General features: G+C 40.2%; 2 protein-coding genes across 3 annotated transcripts in view; one reads left to right on the forward strand and one right to left on the reverse strand.

Moving 5' to 3' along the window:
* The window catches only part of LOC110063659 (cadherin EGF LAG seven-pass G-type receptor 2-like), a 32,623-nt gene that overhangs the window by 10,803 nt on the left and 2,419 nt on the right, over positions 1-19,401 (forward strand). Inside the window, exons 1-9 of one of the 2 annotated variants that reach the window (XM_020770658.2) lie at positions 9,214-9,472; positions 10,638-10,710; positions 12,674-12,819; positions 13,687-13,775; positions 14,716-14,793; positions 15,189-15,363; positions 16,186-16,382; positions 17,514-17,794; positions 18,889-18,976. In XM_020770658.2, coding sequence (XP_020626317.1) covers positions 10,656-10,710; positions 12,674-12,819; positions 13,687-13,775; positions 14,716-14,793; positions 15,189-15,363; positions 16,186-16,382; positions 17,514-17,794; positions 18,889-18,976 — 1,109 coding nt within the window. In that variant the 5' untranslated portion in view covers positions 9,214-9,472; positions 10,638-10,655. Of the gene's footprint in view, positions 1-9,213; positions 9,473-10,637; positions 10,711-12,673; positions 12,820-13,686; positions 13,776-14,715; positions 14,794-15,188; positions 15,364-16,185; positions 16,383-17,513; positions 17,795-18,888; positions 18,977-19,401 lie in introns of those variants that run through there. The other variant, XM_020770659.2, reaches the window with a different exon arrangement.
* On the reverse strand, positions 315-7,043 carry LOC149116145 (uncharacterized). Its single transcript, XM_089282088.1, has one exon. The coding sequence runs from the start codon at positions 5,212-5,214 to the stop codon at positions 1,324-1,326; it is 3,891 nt and encodes a 1,296-aa protein (XP_089138214.1). The 5' UTR covers positions 5,215-7,043; the 3' UTR covers positions 315-1,323.

The following is a 19,401-nucleotide window of genomic DNA, read 5'->3' on the forward strand; positions in this document are numbered from 1 at the left end:
AATCTGAGAAGAAAACCCTCTACTTGGCAATATCATTTTGTTTTAATGAGAACACGAAACGCCTTGCAGCACACGAAATAGAACTTAGATGGAATAAATTTAATATCCACAAATTTCCGCTTCAGTTGTGACGATAGGTTTTTCCTGCAACACTGTAAATTTTGGACTGAACGGACACTTGAACTGACAACTGGGGGAATCTAACTCTTGGCGAGCACTGCTTGGCTGCGGGAACGGAAATTCGTCACAATTTCCTGGTACACGAGGATCTACTTCAATGGTCTTCACTACGGACGTCAAGGAAGAGACATAACTTGGTCCAACAGTAGTTTATTCTGCACTCTAACGTCGAGGGTGAAACTGACATACTTGGCGGAGTAGCCGCTGTAGAATCGTAACGATGTAGCCGATGTAATCGATGTAATCGAAAATGCTTTACAAACGTACTTGCTTATATATCATCCTTTACACGTCAAGTGTTTACAATATGCTAATGTAACTTCAAGTATACAATACGAGCGGAAAGTACATAATTAAGATAGCGAATTCTAATCAACACCACGAGGCTTCCAAAATTAAAAATAGAGTGCTAGGATTAAAATTACACAGGCTGAGATTAAGATAGAACAAACTTAGGAAATTAAAAGTGAGATACTTAAATTTGAAATTCTGAATTGGTGCTACCGACAGCAAGGAAAAATTATCCTATGAATTAGTGAAAAGTAGTTCAGCTGGCTAGTTTCTGGGGGAACGGAAAGTAGATTGTAATAATAAAAAAAACTCAAATGACCCGATAACGAACTACTTGTTTTCTAAATGAAAGTTAGTGAAACAGCGTTGCACACGCTCAGGTGTACAAAGAATCGGCAAAGTACAAAGAAGAACAAAACTTAAGATTTCTAGCTGTTAACTGAAAAGAGGCTACCGTTAGGTTTTTTTCTATAATTTTCCAAATAATAAAGAAATGCCTGTGCAACGGCGAATTTTCTCATAACATTCCTCCCACCTTAAAATCGAGACTTCCTGGTCGAGCAAGAAGTATAAAAGGAATTTAGAACTCAACTTGACTATCTGAACATGGTTGACAAGCGTTAAAATGGTCTCCAGAAAATTCCTAAAAATCTTTCTTGGTACTTTAATATTCCTTATCAAATTTCGTTCCATTAGCTTGTCTCTTTTGGAAAAACTGTCTACTTGTCTACTTCGACACTGAAATCCCTCCTATAATCTCATTTCTATGAGGATATATTTCTCATTAACCTGTTTGTCTATATGCGTCAATAATGCGTTACTTCTTCAATGTCATCAACACCTCTTCCTCTCTCAAAATTCCTGGTCAATGGTAAACTGGCTCTCTTGATTCTTTACATTTCGGTAGACATGAATCTCTTGTGGTAACCTAGAACTGTTTTCTTTGCTTGAAGACATGGCCCTTAAGGTTTTCTGAACATCACCGGTTCCAAAGAGCGATACGGCTGACTTCAACGTTTTAACTCTCGGTACGTTTCTTTCATTTTGGGCTTCACTCTGGTCAGATCTCTTCCGATTTGCTAGGCTAACTGGGGTACAAAGTTCGTGACCACCTTGAAGGATCTCATTGGGGGTTTCCTGGATGAAGAACTTGGGCAGTTTCTGAATAACGGGCTTGTCATTGTTTTCCGTGGGTGGCGTGCATGAAGCAGTCAGTAGGTATAGGACAATGAGCAGCAAAAGTAGGAGTGACTGGTGAGAAAACATCAATTTGCTCTTTTCATTGCGTTGAACAAATTTGAACTCTAAAATCTCTGGGAAAGGCGATAGATTTGCATAACTGGCCACTGTGTTCTTTTCTTTCAAGTTATGCTCGGAAAGGAAGATTCCCATCACTGGCACATTCTTTGGGCTGGCTTGTTCTCCAACGTATCCTGTTCCTTTGAAGGAAAGATTACCATCTACCAGATCAATAAGGGCTCCGTTCTTATGTAGAAAATCTCGACCAAGGATAGCATCGTAGGTCAGGTTCTGCATGACATCAAGCTCACAGGTATATTCTCTTGCTTGCAACTGTAAAGGTATCGTAATCGTTCCTAAGACTGGGACTTTCTCTCCGCTTACTGTCTGGACAGCCGATAAGGAACCTTCGCTCATATTAGGCGGGAATTGACCATAAATCTTCGTGAAAAACTGTTCGTTTATGGCTGATACGCACGCTCCAGTATCCACGAGTAACTGAACTGCTTGGCCTGCTATTTCACCTTCTGTAGTTAGATCACTGCACTTTAGCTTGAAATCCTTTTTACCAGACGAGAAATCGTTGCTTGGCTGAGCTGCTGACTTTGATTGACGGTGGTTTGTTGCGGGCAAAGGTACTTGCTTATGTGAGATTTGTGGTTGTCGCTTATTGGCTCTTGTCAGCTTTACTTCTTGTTGTGACTGTGTTGTACTTGCTGCTTTTTCCTGGCCGTTTGTCTTCTCTGGCTTTGGTAGCGCGGTTAACACACGATCTGACGAGGTTTCTTCTCCTTCAAATGTTAGGTTGCAAGTGCGTACTGGTTGACGGGAGCTTTGTTCAGCTGATCCTGAACTCCTTACTTTGTTGTCATGGTAATTTAGAACTTGCTGGGCATCCTGAGGGTCTAATACGGACAAACGCGCCGAGGGATGAGTTGCCAGACGCTGATTTTCATCCTGATTGTAATTCGCATGGTACTCTTGGCTCCCTTCTTGGTTCTGGTACGGGCTTTCTGGCTGGTAATAATAGTAACAGTTATATTGGATATGGCCAGTGCGTCCACACCTATAGCACACGGTGCGGTTACGTCGGGCGAGGCGGTCCATGCGATTTACTCGTTGGTTCAGATTTTCTAAACCGTTTTCCATTCGGCGAATTTCTTTCAGCAATTCCGGCATCTCTCTATTGTTGGCTTCTGAAAACGCGGCGATGCTACCTGTATTTCCATCTCTGGCGTGACTGCCGTCAAATTTTCTTGATACTTTTCCTAAGAGTTTCTCTAACTTTGTTTGCAATTCTGGTGGTTGCTGATTGCTTGGGTTACCTGGGAAGCCCAACTTGGGTAGTTGACCTTTATAGATGTCTCGTGTAAACTGTTCATCGATTACTGTCATGCCTGCTCCGGTATCTACGAGTAACGTAATGTCTTGGCCATTTAGTTGGGCAGTGACTGTTAGGTCACGTGGCTTGGCTTGATTATTTGTAATGTTACACTGTTCATCGGTTAAACATGAAGTTTCACGTTTTGTCTGGGCAGAATCTGGCTTATGGTTAGGCAAGCTGCCATTGTTGACTTCAGTGGATTCTCTTCCGGCGGAAGTACTATGTTTTGGCTGAGAGGGATCTAGAACCGAGGGATTCCCGATGTTCCCGTCCGTGCACAGGTCAACACTAACATCTGTATCTGCTCTAATTCTGGTTTTGGTACGGCGTACAGCGTTAGGAAATGGGACATCATGTTTTTTCTGACCCTGTGGTGGGTTAATCCTCTGGTTTCCGCTGAGTTCGTTCGGTTTCAGTGGACTAGTGACCAGGGGCTGACGTATTTCCGGTTTGGGCTTAGTTTCCAGGTTTTCAGGTAACTCGCGCTCGGGACGGGCAGCGGTTGTTACTTCACAAGTTGCTTTGTTTTCATTATTTGGCTCCATTGTTTGTTGACCACTTCCGGAGTTTGGTTTTGATACTTCAATAACCACAGTTGGCGACTGGTTTTTCTTTACTTGACCTTGCTGGATCACTTCTGGGACCAAGTGATATGTATTTGGCAACTGCTGAGATAGTTCCTTGCCAATTTGCGATCCGACATCGCTCCAGTTTATTCTTGGAAACTCGCCTCCTTCTTTTGGAATTGTCTGGTGAATTGTATTTTGTTCTAGCGGAGCGACGAAACTATCCTCGTAATCTCCATCATCGAGCACGGCCATTCGCGGGCCACTTGCATTGAACTGAGAAGGCAATTCGCTCCGTCGTTGGGATTGATTGTAGCCTGAGCGGGAAGGATAATTTTCACTTGTTTGACGTCGCTGCTGGTTCGGCTGGAATCGGTCGTAGTTACTGGTTTCGCGTGAAGATCTCTGGTTACAATTTTGTTGAATATGTCCAACTCTTCCGCAAGTATAACAGATGGGTCGACCTTCTCGTGTTCGCTGTCTCGGCTGATCAACCTGATTTGGCGGATTTCGTCGAGCCAGCCCTTTAATCCGAGCATCCATTTGGCGAGAAAGTTCTTCTAATTTATCTTCCATTCGTCGAAGTTCGCGCATGAAATCTGGATTTTCTCTCCTGTTTGGTTCTGCATATGCTGCCAGAATCGCTGTATTGTCACCCTTGGATGGCGTTTTCTCTACAAGTTCATTTAATTTTGCTTGTAATTGCGACGGTTGCTGTATACCTGGGTTAGCCGGAAGGCCCGCGATCCATGCATCTAGCTTGGCAAGGAGTTTAGCGTCAGTTAACGTATCCTCTGCTTTAGCGGGTTCCTTAATTTTTTGAAGTTTTTCGCTTATCTCTTCCATTTTTGCTAGGAGCGCACGGCTGGTCGCGCTTGCTTCAGTTATTCCAGTGGGATGACTCGGTTGTCGCGCCACGCCAGTTACAGGAGAACCCATGGTGTTTTTCACTGCACAAGTCAGCCTTGCTATTTCTTCAGCCTCGCGGAATGACTTGGGTTGTCTTAACAGTACTGTCTCCCTGACTTCTGGCCGTAACCCTTGGACAAAGTAACGCATCTTTTCCGTGTCAGTAATGCTCAACCGCCTGAACTTGTTTGTTAAGTCAGTTAGATATGTGTCCAAAGGTTCTATTGCTCCCTGTTGGCGAGTGGTAACTGCCTGCCAAATTATCCAGCTCTGGTTATCATTTGCAAACCTCTCTCTCAAAGAATCCCTCAGGTCGGCGTACGTGGACTTCTGATCAAGGGGTAAGGAGTAATAGAAATCCTCTGCGGGTCCGGCTAGATTCATTACCAGCTCCGCCTGTGCTGTTCTACTGGTTAGGTCTATGCGGCGAAGAGTTAGGTAATTTTCTATTTTATCCAACCATCGGTTCACATCTTCAGAGTCATAACCATGGAAAGGGGCTGGTCTTCGCGTGCTGACTGTTTCTGGAATTGGTGCTTGCTCCAATGCACTGGCTGTTTGCTGTTGGGCCCTCTGTTGTAACCTCAACTGGGTATGTAGAGTAGCCCTTTGTTCTCTTAATTCTCTAAGTGTTTCAGCTTCCATGATGACTGATAGGTCGGGTTGATTTCTCTCGCTTTCTATTCTCTTTTCTTTGTTATTGTTTTGATTTTCTTCGTGTTCGCTATCCTCTGAATCTTCTCGCTCGCTTTCCGTTTCTGTGTATCTGAAGTCGGCGCTAGGGACAGAGTCGCTGCGAGTCTTTGTTTTGTTTTGTTTTGGTTTTTTATAATTTATGCTATCTCCTACTGGACTGTGATTAGTCAACTGTGAATTAATTAACAGGTTTGAGTTATGTGCTAAACTCGAGTTCTGTTCTAGATCTGGCTCTTCGTTTTCGGGTTCGCTGATTTCTTCGACTTCTAAAGCAATCTGAGGGCCGATCTGTAACTGCCTGGAGTCAATTGGAGTGAAGTCTTCTAAGGAACTGCTATCGCTTGTTACACGCGGTCCACAGGGAGTGGCTTGTTTTGATGAACTCGGTTGAACAATGGACGACTCTTGGCGTTGTTCTACACTGATATTTATGGCTTCCCTGTTCGTACTATCGGCCTGACTTGGACTGGAAAATGCGGTGGACAAACGTGGGCCGTCTCTGGGTCTGCTTGGCTGGATTTCTTCGTTTAAATCTAACGCGTGCGTCGACGACTCGTGGACGACACTTCGATAATATGGTAATTCACACAACAATGTACAATTCTCTTCTTCTGACAACGAAGCTTGTACTTCTTTATTTACCTTAGGCGTACTGGCTTTAACTACGGGAACGGCTGATTTCCTACTTCATAAATTATACGGCGAAAGTTTCTTCTTAAAAACTCTCTTCACGGACTTCATATATGAGGACAAAGAATTGATTTTGTACTCACGTTACTTGAGCGGCTTTTATCCTTTGCTCGCACTCAAGGGATTACAACAACTAGCGTCTTCGGTGAACTTGAATCTGCTCTGGGGCCTTGATAACGTCCTTGGAAGATCCACGAAGTACCACTCTTCTCCACAACTGTGACGATAGGTTTTTCCTGCAACACTGTAAATTTTGGACTGAACGGACACTTGAACTGACAACTGGGGGAATCTAACTCTTGGCGAGCACTGCTTGGCTGCGGGAACGGAAATTCGTCACAATTTCCTGGTACACGAGGATCTACTTCAATGGTCTTCACTACGGACGTCAAGGAAGAGACATAACTTGGTCCAACAGTAGTTTATTCTGCACTCTAACGTCGAGGGTGAAACTGACATACTTGGCGGAGTAGCCGCTGTAGAATCGTAACGATGTAGCCGATGTAATCGATGTAATCGAAAATGCTTTACAAACGTACTTGCTTATATATCATCCTTTACACGTCAAGTGTTTACAATATGCTAATGTAACTTCAAGTATACAATACGAGCGGAAAGTACATAATTAAGATAGCGAATTCTAATCAACACCACGAGGCTTCCAAAATTAAAAATAGAGTGCTAGGATTAAAATTACACAGGCTGAGATTAAGATAGAACAAACTTAGGAAATTAAAAGTGAGATACTTAAATTTGAAATTCTGAATTGGTGCTACCGACAGCAAGGAAAAATTATCCTATGAATTAGTGAAAAGTAGTTCAGCTGGCTAGTTTCTGGGGGAACGGAAAGTAGATTGTAATAATAAAAAAAACTCAAATGACCCGATAACGAACTACTTGTTTTCTAAATGAAAGTTAGTGAAACAGCGTTGCACACGCTCAGGTGTACAAAGAATCGGCAAAGTACAAAGAAGAACAAAACTTAAGATTTCTAGCTGTTAACTGAAAAGAGGCTACCGTTAGGTTTTTTTCTATAATTTTCCAAATAATAAAGAAATGCCTGTGCAACGGCGAATTTTCTCATAACACAGTAAACAAATACGCACGTACGCATAAACAAGTTAGAACTCCTTTTCAGCGTTAAAAAAGTATTACTTTCGATAAAATTGCCCACAGAAGATAAAGAATAACTACAAATCATTTCAATGGGGGAAAGGGTCGCATTCAGGCTAAGATTTCAACTGTTGTTTAGGTTATCTCTTGTATTCATGAGGACAACTGTAAGTTCAAAGGTCATAAACTTCAAGCGAGTACCGTAAATATTTTCGGTCGTCTAAATTCGCGGTTTAAGTTGCCCAGAAATTTTATTTCACAGAACGATAGAGGAAACCTTACTCTTTCTATAGAATATCATCTTTATAGCGGAATCCACGTACCAGGTAGGGAGTTTTGCCGTTGAAATTCGCCAAAATCGAGCTTTCTGATAATGCTGTTTAGGAGGGTAAATTTGAATTTTTAAGAAAAATTCAGGTTTGAATCTTTTCCAATTCTAATAACGGTACTTTGTAAAGGAAGGGTCATTGAATTGTGTAACATCGAAATAGATTTGATTTTGTTTTAGTTTTCTTACACGAGTCGCAAATATGAAGCACATTTCTCAATGGTTCGAGGGCTTCTTCAAGGGTGAAAATTAAAAAATCGCTTTACTTAAAAAATATAAATCCAAATGAACTACAAGTTGTATTTTCTTAAATAGTTTTCAGAGGGCTTTCTTATGAAAAAGTTTGAGGTAATTCAATTTTTGCTTTTTGTACACGTATCCGTAGTATTTACAGGAAGTCACTCTTAATATCTCTCACATTTGGTTTTCCTACCGGAATTTCCTTAATTTTCGGTTGACTGGTTCGCATTTCGGATTTTCGAATTTTCCGGAAACTTTCCTGGAAATTTCCGTACCATTTCTCTCCGTTTCGAAAATTCCGTGACTTTTTCGCCGTGCATCATCGCGACAATTTTCAAGCTCAAATAGCGATATTTTTGAATGTTAAAATCGGTTCACGAAATTCTAAATTTTTGTAAGCACAGATTACTAGTTTTACACATATCAAAGGGAAAAAAAAACCTGGCAAAAATTTCGTGCTATAAACAAAGTCAATATTTTTGAATTTAATGCAGATTTCTCTGTGGTCGCAGAAGCCCGCTTTAAACCGAGACCTCTCACAAAGGTTCAAATCTTAATTGTCGTTACAATGGCAGAAGATCTTTCATAAAAGACAAGCTCGTGATGTGGATTATTGCAAACATCAACAACCGACCATACTGTCTTGATATACCTCCAAATTCTCCGAATTCGCATGATTATGACAACATGTGTGCTTGGAAGTAGAAGAATAAATATTTCGAATTGGGACTAGACGTGTATGATCGGTGTAGACTCGGTGTAGGCTCTGATTTATCTACGTGCCTGCATTATCTGACCATTTGTTTTCAATGTCAGGAGATAATTAGTTTTAGCTAATTTTTGAATGGTCCCAAAGATGTATTTGTCACGTCTTTCATAGCTAAGTCAGATTATTAACGATAAACTGGACGTTTTGGTGAAATTTGTTTCCCTAAGGTCAACTATTCTTCGTATCTAGATGTAACATATTTTTCCGACATGGACCGCAGCTTCGCACTTACCTCATCTGTTGTAATTAATTACTGTTCTGTTCATTCTAGACCAGTGCTCCCCCTCTTTGTATCAAAATCTAAAAATCACCGTAATGCGACTGAAACGATTCTCAGTGCAGCCCTGAATATGATAAAAGTGTGTTTTAGTGTTTTGTTGTGCTAATAGTGGCAGCATTACTTACAACCATATCTACCTCACTCCGAACTTGAGAGCACGTTTCTGCTTCACTGCATGGTTTGATACATGTTTCACTAAAATAGTACGACATTTGATCAGACGTTACCATGAAAACATGTTCCAAAGTAAATAAATTATAGACCTTCCTCATGTGTTGCAACACGAGTTTGAAATTAACATACGAATCGCCGCGATTTCACACCAATAGTTCAAATGCCCCGACGAGAATAGAGTTGCAAAGAATTAAGGGTGCGACGTTACGTTTGATGTCCTACCATTTAGTCAATTTCCTCGTTAGAACAAGATAAACGGGAAATTTCATTCGACGTTTTTGGAGTTCTTTTAGTGACATGTAATGTCGCTTTATGTGTACTATACAGTTATTGACGTACACAACTCGTGTGTTTTTGAATGACAGTTGAAAATTTTCAATTTACGTCAGGCAGGTGAACAAAGAAACGGACAGATGCCAATTACTATGTGTCGATCCCGCTTCCATTTGTGCCCAGTATCTGTAATCGCTCCAGTTTATTTTCAATTTGCCTGTTCTATCTAGAAATCGGCTATTCTTTAGTAACTGACCGAGATTTTTCTACAACAAAAAGTGTACTTTGGACAGTTTTTTGTTTTCGTTCAAGCTAACGAAGGGAACTCTTGGATTGAAAGGTAAATTATCTGTTTTTATATTGTAATAATTCTATTATTCATTTAAAATCAGATATATTGCGTTTTTCCCAGTGCTGTAAGGACAAGTTTTTCAGTTGCAACAATCATACTGCATTTTAACGCGAACTTGCTTCAGGTAGCTCCTTTCCGCCAATGTATATAAGAGTTAGAAAATAAAAAACAAACTTACACTCGAGGCTTAGCCTAAACGGGCGATTTATGTTGACATTGAAAAAACTGTGAATTAACTCCTTCCGTTAGCAATTACCTTTTTGCAGGAAGGGCAAGGACATACTGGCAGAGAATTTAAAGCTGTTCATTGACAAAAGAAGTACTTTCAATTATTCTTGGAGCAAACGGGAAAAAAAAATTACATTTCCGTGAGAATTTAGGCCGACAAACCAATCACCATACATATTTAGCAAGAAATATTTGATCAATTCAGAAATGAGGGAAGCACTGATGGACTATAAGTCAGGTCCTGTTTCAAATTTTAACCTCCAATGCTTGAATTGCGTACTGACTTGTGATATGTACCATCAATGTAAGCTATACATTGAAACAGACTTAGAAGAGCAGATTAGTTTTATTTAAGAGTACAACATGTGGGTCGCTCCCATGAAACTTTACAATCAGTTTCTTTAATTAAACCATTGACGGAATCACGTCTTAGGTAATTTATACGAATTATTTTTTCGCTTTACGACCATTTTAGTGTGATAGCACTAGTAACCGGTTCAAATGGCCAATTCAAGTGTACCAAAGATTTAAAATTTACTCCAGAGCTCACTGTGGACATAATATTGTACCATGGTCAGTATGTGTCTTTGGTCTGTTTTTTAGTCGTGTTATATTTGCCGAAATATAACAGAATTAAAAACAGAACTCGATGGTACAATTTCTTTCACAAAAAGCATACTCGAAAAGTTCAGTTCATAAGCTCTTTTATAGGGATTTTCGTGTTTAAAAGCCGAAGAGATTGAAAAAGGTATCATTATTTTTGCTTAAACGTCTAAGCATAAAAAATTGGTTGCATTAAACAAAAAGAATGGGGTACACTCGCGGTGTAAGGATATTAGCATTCTGCACTGTACCCTAAGACCCAGTAACACAGTGCGGTAAGTTCGTCACGGTTAACAGATGTTATAAATTTCCTTTCTTTCAGAAGTGACTACGTGCTCCAATGGAGCAATTATTTGAGCGACTGACGTTTGCTGTCCTCTTTGCACTGTGCACAGGTAACAGACATCATGTGTCATCAGTACATGCATGTTTGAGTTTTTCTCCGCGTTGCTAAGAAATTAGCTTAACCTTGGCCGTTCTGTTGACATCAGTGTATGTTTTGTTCGGCTTCTGTGCATCGCAACAAGAAGTTTCTATTACAATGAGGGCACCGGCGTGGCGAACGGGGAGGCATTTTCTTGTCGATTGTAGCAACGCTGTCGTCGCTATTTTTAGCGTTGTCCATGGTTAAAGCCCATTTTACAACTCGCCATGATAATATGACTCAACCGACAACGCTTTCAGCCGTTGGGAGTCCTTGTTGCACGAACTGACACTACTAAATAGGACCAGTTCATTTAACAAAACAAGCTCTGAATTTTTAGATAGTTAGTATTTCATATCACGATTTCTCTGTAATGACGAGCACTGTTTAATCCACCGCCCATGCATGGAACATTTTTCTAACGTATAGTGTATGCTGTGCTGTACCGTACCCCTCCATGGAATCATACTGCAATTATTGCAGAGGTTAAGCTTGGCATTTACAGCAAACGGCAAATGGAAAATATGAAAAGCTTTTGCCGACTGTCTTCAGCTGTTTGTACAGTAAAGTAAAAATATTTGTTTTTGCAGTGAATGGTTGGAGACGTTTTTCTATATATTCTTGTGTGATTTATTTAAACGGCATGCTTAACCTCTCATACATTAACGCAAAGCCGAAATAACATAAAAGTGTGCATGAAAAAGTAAGATGCAGAAATTGAACGCAGCTGATTCAATAGCTATAAATACACTTTTTTGTCTTTTTGCTGCAATATGCTCATCTGACTTCAGTTAAAACCTTCCTGTTTACATTAGCTATTTTTCCTTTAGTTCTGTACATTTTTGGATGTTGTAACCAAAGAGAAAAAACACGATTTGGGTTGAACATCTTCATACAGAGCACGTTAACATCGGCTAAAAAAGTTTCAGGATTTTTTAGTCGATGCAGTATTTGAATTGCATTTTACGCTCAAAACATGAACATCAGTACATGAAATCAACTAAAAACGTTCTGGCTCGATTTCAATCCAGAATCTTAAACCTTTGTCCAATATTAGGTGCATAGCACCAGGCTAACTGGTAAAATTTGAGAGATGACACGAATCCCAACACACTTATGAACCATAACATTTTTACTCTATAAAGCCCCGACCAAACGATCGAAACATTTCAAAGCAACATATCGCAAATCATATTGTTGAGGGCAACATACTACATGTTGCGAGCGTTTGGCCACCCTGTTGCAACGTGTTACGACAATTGGGTGTTGTTGGCTCAAATTTGACCATTTTCAAACTTGAGTCAACAACACACAGCATAACGCAACACGTCGCAATAGATTGGCCAAAAGCGCACAACATGTTGCGCTCAACAATGTTGCGATACGTTGCGTTGAAATGTTGCGGTCGTTTGGTCAGAAGTTATGTTATATTCATCCTTAGTTGGAGAGAAAGTTTAACTTTTGTTCAAAAAGATCACTATCACGAAAGACCACCCACTGCAAGATTTATTGCCGCCAAAACGGTCAAGAATACTAAGAAAAAGGGGCATGAGTTTCAACTCCCCCAGATAAGACTTGAGAGATGCAAAAACTCGTTTATGAACAGATGTCTCTTTAAACTTGTGCAGATTTTAGATTGTATTCATCTTATTTACACACATAGATTTTAACTTGAAGATTTTAAACTATGTAAATTTTAAATTGTATTCATCTTACTTTCATTCACGATTTGATTGCAGACCCACGTCTCTGCCTGAAGTTTTTCAATAAGAAATAGACTTTATTCCTTCATAATTCAAGAACGCTATTGTATATTGAATTTATAGGGCTATGATTGTGATTAATGACGTGTGATGTCTTTCGCCATGCACTACAGGCAAGATAAGCTTTCAATGTTTCAGGTTAAGATTTACTTTTATTATGTTCTCCAACAGGGCTTTGCACAGGAGAAAACGTGTCAGTCCTCCATTATCACGCGTCTGGTGTGATATTGAACCACAATTTCACAAAAGAGTTTTACACGCAAGACACGAAAGATTGTGGACCATGTCAAAATTTGACTAACAACATCAGGAAAGGGGTGAGTATTAATTAAGTATTCATGTCACCATTTGTTTTTGTACAGGTCTGCAAATGATCCTAGGACCGTAAATGATCCCCAAATTGGACCGCAAGTAATCCCAGACTGCAAATGATCCCCAAATTGGACCGTAAATGATCCCCAAATTGGAACGCAAATGATCCCGGACTACAAATGATTTCCATATTGGAACGCAAGTGACCCCGGACTGCAAATGATCCCCAAATTGGACCGCAAATGATCCTGGACTGCAAATGATCTCCATATTGGACCGCAAATGATCCCAACCAAAAATATGGAATGGCATGATGGCATGGTACAGTATCCCAATGCCATATTATCATTTGATACAGTTTTTCTTCCTTTTCATTGGCCGGGGGCCCATCACGTGACCTGCGAATAACTGCCATGCGTAATACCGTCTAAGTGTGTTTTGCTACAAAGTAATAATCTGCTCATGCGTAATTGAACTCGGTTAACAATTATTGGACGAGGTTGAGCAAAGTATCGTGATGTGCCAGTGGCGGGCAGATTACCTATTTGCTAATAATTGATCTGCGGGACACTGACAAATGACGATATTTTGCGATTAATTGCCTGTATGTTTAGGGAGGCTTAACAAAAAAAACGACACAAAATGCTTGTGAGCATTAAGAATACGTGGGAGGGGTGGAACTAGAGCAATAAAGTACAGAGCGAGCGTAACGAGGTCGGTGTGAAATGACCAGTTGATAACACAAAAGTACATTGATGAGCACAATGAATTTACGATATCACCCCCCTCGCGCGCCCCCTCTCTTTACTTTCTTTCTTTTCAATATTCATAGAACGTCTGTCACATTGATTTGTCTTAACATTGAATTGCAGTTCTGGAAGATGTTCGACTTTTTTGTGCGAGTCAACCTATTTAAAGATTCTTCACTGCTTAACAAGACATCTGAGGGTGTTTTCTTTGGGTAAAGAATCTTTGCTGTATACTGTCCTATAGTCTTGTTTCTTGAAATTTTCTTAAAAACGACTTTAGCTAACTATTGGTAATGTTAACACTGTTGTCATCCCCTTGGTAAATTGTTTCAAGTGAACATCATTAATACGGTTCCAAGACCTTCGGCCAATTGGCAAGAATGAGCACACTTTAGATGGGTCTAATTAATCTGATAACCTCTTACTTCTGTTTTACATCCTTTTCCCACCTTTCTATTTGATTTACTTTTTCCTAATTGTCTATTGTAATCTATCTATTATTAGTATAAATCTACTAGTGTTCTATCACGATTGTCGTTCTCTGATTGGCTACGCTACTCACTATCTATTCTATTTCAGTAGAATTCTACTAGTATACTAAGGCAATGGCTGCAATCTGATTGGCTGAGCTACTCGTATATCATCAGCCATTGGTATAAATCTACTAGCGTTCTATCACGAATGGCGTTCTCTGATTGGCTACGCCACTCGCTATCTATTCTGTTGTAGATAGTGAGTAGCCTCCGCTTCTTTGCGTTTTCGAAGTGTCTGTGAAGAAGATTTAGATAAAGTTTTGAACGACTAAAAGATTTATACTATATTTGCCAATTGGATTATTCGCTCTCGATTTCTATGCGTGATAGTAGTTGAAATCTCGAGCTCATAATCTAATTGTTAAGTATAAAAACGTCTGTAATCATGGTAATTAGATCTTGACAGATTGGCCCGCCTAGACTAACACTAGCTATCCGCGGGCCAATCTAATCTTTAAAATGCAAATTGAGGAACGAAAATAAAGATTGATTAAAAGATTGAAAGATGCTTTGAACGAAAGGAGTGAAATAATAAAAATTATATAATTATGGCTAAAGTAAGAGAAGGCAACCTCTCTCGTTTAACCTTTTTCTCTTAACATTGGATTATATTCTACAGACCTCCTTTACTTGGTGGCCAGGAAGTAAACACCACAGAGAAAACGGAAATTCCACCTGAACAGAAAAGAGAAGAAAGGTTAATATTACAACTGATGCTTTTTACTCGGTAATTTCCTCGCTTTACTGTGGTGGATACAGGATTTTAGAGGAGGGGGCCCGAGATACGAACCACTGAAGGCGGTCCCTGTAGGGCGATCCGGGGGCAGCCTCCCCCGGAAAATTTTCAAAATTGAGGTCCTCGGAAATGAGACTTCCTGCATTCTAAGGCCAAATCAGTGGGACAGAAAACGTTGCAGATTCATCCCATTAAGGATTGAATGCATATTCTAATATTTTTACAATTCCTGTGACTTTAGCTGTTTTAATTTGGGGGATTCGAGCGAAACCCCGAAATCTCCCCTAGATCCGCCACAGCTGTACTTAAAAAGAGGCTGGAATTGAAATGAACTGTGCTAATTTTTGTTCTCACAGAGGAATCTACTTTATTATGGTGATGCGATTGGATGTGAATGTGACTAATCCAGCCAGGAATCTTCACGACTTGAAAGCTATGATACAAAACTCATGCTGGTTGTACCTCAGAACTGTCGTACATTTTCAGCTCCATAACGAGGTTCTGTTAAACAGTACAGCATTTAGTTTTCAGGTGAGCAAAAGAAACGATGTTGCAATTCCTAACGAGATTACGAGTAACCTAGTTTAATAGGAGTAAGAAGGAGCCAGTGAGGTAAGGCAACGTCAGCGTTCGAAGCATGAAGCTACTTGGAAGAGATGTCTTGCATACGGTGGCTGCGCCCGAAGTACGAGCGGCAGTCAGACCGAGCTGTCCTACCGAAACGACACGATAATAACCTTTTTCTTCACAGCTAACAAAAATAAAGACAATGCTTAAGTTTCTTTGGCCTCTTCTAATACTTAACTCCAGAATACTGGGTTTGATTTGTGGAGGAGCAACATATATATTTTGTTCAAAATAAAGCAAATATTATCCTACCTGGCGACACTCGACGAGCTACGAGCGAATTGCCGGACGCGGGCGACCCATTTTCGGCGCGAAATTAAGAGCTTGGAGATACAAATTTTTTAATTATTTTTCACATTTTACAATCTGATAATGTTTTTGTAATTATAAACCTTTTTTGCAAATATACTTAGTCTGGACTTGAGCCGAAATCGGTGAGTTTCATATACGTTGTGCTCTTGGGCTAGTCGACATGAGTGGTAGTGACGAAATATATTCATACACATCATAAACATCATCATCATCGTCATCATCATCATTATCGTCATCATCATCATCATCATCATTATCATCGGACAAATAATGTAACAAGGCAAAACTTTGTTGAGATTGCTTGCAACCTCACTAAGGATTCCCATCCAGATGGGCAATGGAAACTCTCCATCGATCATAATGGACCCAATCAATTTCCTTCCACTACTAAACCGTGCTTTCTCATTACTTAAGGAAATTCCCGAAGCACTGGTTTCTGACTATCTCAGCATTTTGGAGCAGAAGTATGGTTTTACGTCCAAAGCTGTTCTACGTAAATACGATGACATCCCAGAAAGTCACCAGAAGGCACTGGCGATTATATCTTATGTTGGATGCTCTTTATCAGCTGTAGGACTGAGTTTAACGATTTTGACCATCGTCTTATCATGGTAATGTAACTGTGGCTCCCAAGTGTCCGTTTCTTCATACATATCCTTTATTAGAAGTGTCTGGTCATTCTGGCGCCAATGGCACTCATTGGGGACACAAGTTCTCAAGTTAAAACAGCTCTACTATAATTGATCCCAGACGGCTGTCGAAATGGCTTTCTTTTGCCGGTGCACACACCGTTGTTTCATTCACGGATTCAAAAAAATTGATCACGTGATGACGAATTTCATGTTCGTGGGATGCGTGAATCTTTCCTCGGGGAAGGAGCTTCACAGTTTGTTTCAAAGTTTGTTGACTTTCGCAATTTCTAGCAAGATACAAATCAAGTTATGTTACAGAGAAAAATTCGACAGATGCAACATCCATCGCATTGATAAGATTTTCCTCGAACTTGCTTCTCTCGAGGAATGTGCGCCAGCTGTGCTGCAAGCTGTAGCCAAGAGTTGTTTGTCATCGCCTCATCCCTTTTTTTAAACCGCGGCTGAAACCAACGTTGCGTGCGATGTTCTGAAAAAAGGTCATTTCAACAGACGTCTGGGATCAGTAGTTTATGATTGTGTTTCTGCCTTGAATCCTCATGCACTGATCACTTACCTCTGCAGGCTGCACTAAATTTTCCAGTATTCTGCATGCATTGCGTGCCTATGGCGTTGAACTTGTAGCGACATTGTTTACACTTTGATTTCCAAAACTAAAGTGTTCATTTTTCTAACCAACCATTAGTTGGACAATTCTTCTGTTTTTAGTTCTGAGAATACTAGACCACGGCAATATTGATTTCTTTGAAATTATGTCATTACAATACATTGAAGAAGAGTTGATAGAAAATAGATAGATAACGTGTAGGGCTTCCTTTTAACTTTGGAGTATTCGCTTCCTCTACGCTATGGGATAAAATTTGACGTGAAATGATATTTTAAAGACAAGATGCAAGAGATTATCGTATGTTCTTGATCATTATGCCTCGACATAAACAATGTTATGTCTTAACAGGGTAAGGGACTGAATCAAGAACAAAATGATCAGAATTCAGGGTCATGTCACTCTAGCTTCCCATTTAAACAGGTTCAGCACTTGCCCTCTTTGACTTTCAATACCCGACATCTGAAACTGTAAACTGCCTCCCACAGGAAGCTGCGCCGTTTACGTCAAAATCAGATTCTAGCTTACTTGTGTCTGTCGCTGCTGGCCGCCATCTTGTTGTTTACTTTTGGTATCAATGGCATCATGGATTCTGATGCACTGGACCTTTGTAAAGCCATGGCCGCCTTACTTCATTTTTTCCTGCTTTCCTCCATCTTGTGGATGAGTATCGAGGCGTACAACTTGTATCAAGACCTGGTCAAAGTGTTTGATACGACATTAATTTCACAGAACGAGTTCATGTGCCGAGCTGGAGTAGTGGGATGGAGTAAGTGACATATTTCGCTCACGTCAGTTATTAATGTGAAATAATTATGGCATTTACAACCCTGGTCAAAAGTGTTGGGACAGTTTATGGCAGATGACTTCACAGGTAGCCTCTGTTACGACCAAGACCGCGTAAGCCCGCCTACCCCCCTCCCCCCTGACAAAGTTGATAAAAATCTTGAAAACCAAAAAAAACCCCTTGATAGTAGCTTCAGAACAGCCACGTCTCAAGAATTGTTTGCCTTCTAGAGCTGTCTTCTCCAACTAAAGTGACGATAACATAGATATTCACGTCTTATTCCAATAATAACGATTTTTTAGCAATCACGTTCACTTCCAACACAACTGTCTAACCACCTTCTATTGTCCTTTTTTCCTTTTTAAAACCATCCGATCTACTCTTCAGAATAGCCTCATTTTCTTTCAACATTGCTCGGGGGGAGGGGGTCAATTATACTTGCTTCTATTCATCTTTCCCTAAAACGTCAAGGGCGTAGTTAAAATCGTGGGTTTCTGCGCACAAAAGGGGAGGTGTCCCAACAACTTATGGTCAGGATTGTAGCACGATTTAATAACCAATTGATTCATCCCTAAGCCCAATCGAAACAGGAAATGTTTAGCGATCAAACATTGTTTGGTGACCAAACGTTTCCCCGTTTGGATACCATGTCTGATCATGTTGGATCGTGTTTGATAAAATTTGAACGACGTCGAACATTTGATCAAACATTGTAAACATTTTGTTCGTTCAAACAGGTTTGATACCGTTTGGTCACACAGTACAACATCAACATGTTTGGTCACCAAACGATTTTTGATCGTGTTTGTGGCCAAATATTTCACGTTTGGACTGGACTTTAAGTATGCATCATCGAGTTATGAAGCACTTGGAAAGCACGAAAAAAGCTTAGAAGCACAGCTCTCCAAACTTCCCCAGTGTATCATAACTCAGATGATAAACATCTAAAGGCATGAATCAATTGTTTTAAAACATCGCCAACCGCAGTGGCTTTTTGCGAAGCGAAGTAAGCTTTACTAACTCATGCCTTCAGAGCAGCTTTGCTATTTTAACATTTTATGTATGTTTGCTTTCAGTTGTTCCGGCGGTGATTGTGGTGATAACTGTTCTGGCGAACCCTGACTCCTACGGCTTTCACGTCATGGACAAGAACAACGGGACACTGTAAGTACATCTAATATTGTCTAGCCAAAATCAACGAAAATAGATGTTAACAAGCTTTAGAAATTCCTACAAATGACAAATCAGAGGGAAATACCCAAAGAATATGGTAGTTGATAACTCACTTAGAGCTGCGGGTCGGTATGAGGTGTTGGAAGTGATATGTCAAACACGAAAGACCGTGTTTGACCACAATTCCAACACCGAGAGTTGAAAAGAGAGTTGAAACACGACGCGCAACGTAGTAATTTTGACGAACTTCGAGGTGTTTGGAAATATGGTCAAATACTGACCTGACTGTTTGATATATCTCTCAATCGAGACCAAAACTAAGGAGAAATGGAGATATAAAATCGTAAAAGTCTATGCTATTTAAGATCAGATATCCAAACACTGTTACGGTCATGCTTTCCTTTGTTTAAACTTGA

This window comes from Orbicella faveolata, unplaced genomic scaffold (assembly GCF_042242905.1).
Source record: "Orbicella faveolata isolate gen_17 unplaced genomic scaffold, um_ofav_v1 contig_12, whole genome shotgun sequence".
NCBI lineage: Eukaryota > Metazoa > Cnidaria > Anthozoa > Scleractinia > Merulinidae > Orbicella > Orbicella faveolata.

What these genes read in the sequence shown, in the direction of transcription:
- LOC149116145 (XM_089282088.1), bottom strand. Translation starts at nt 5,214, where the DNA reads ATGGAAGCTGAAACACTTAGAGAATTAAGAGAACAAAGGGCTACTCTA.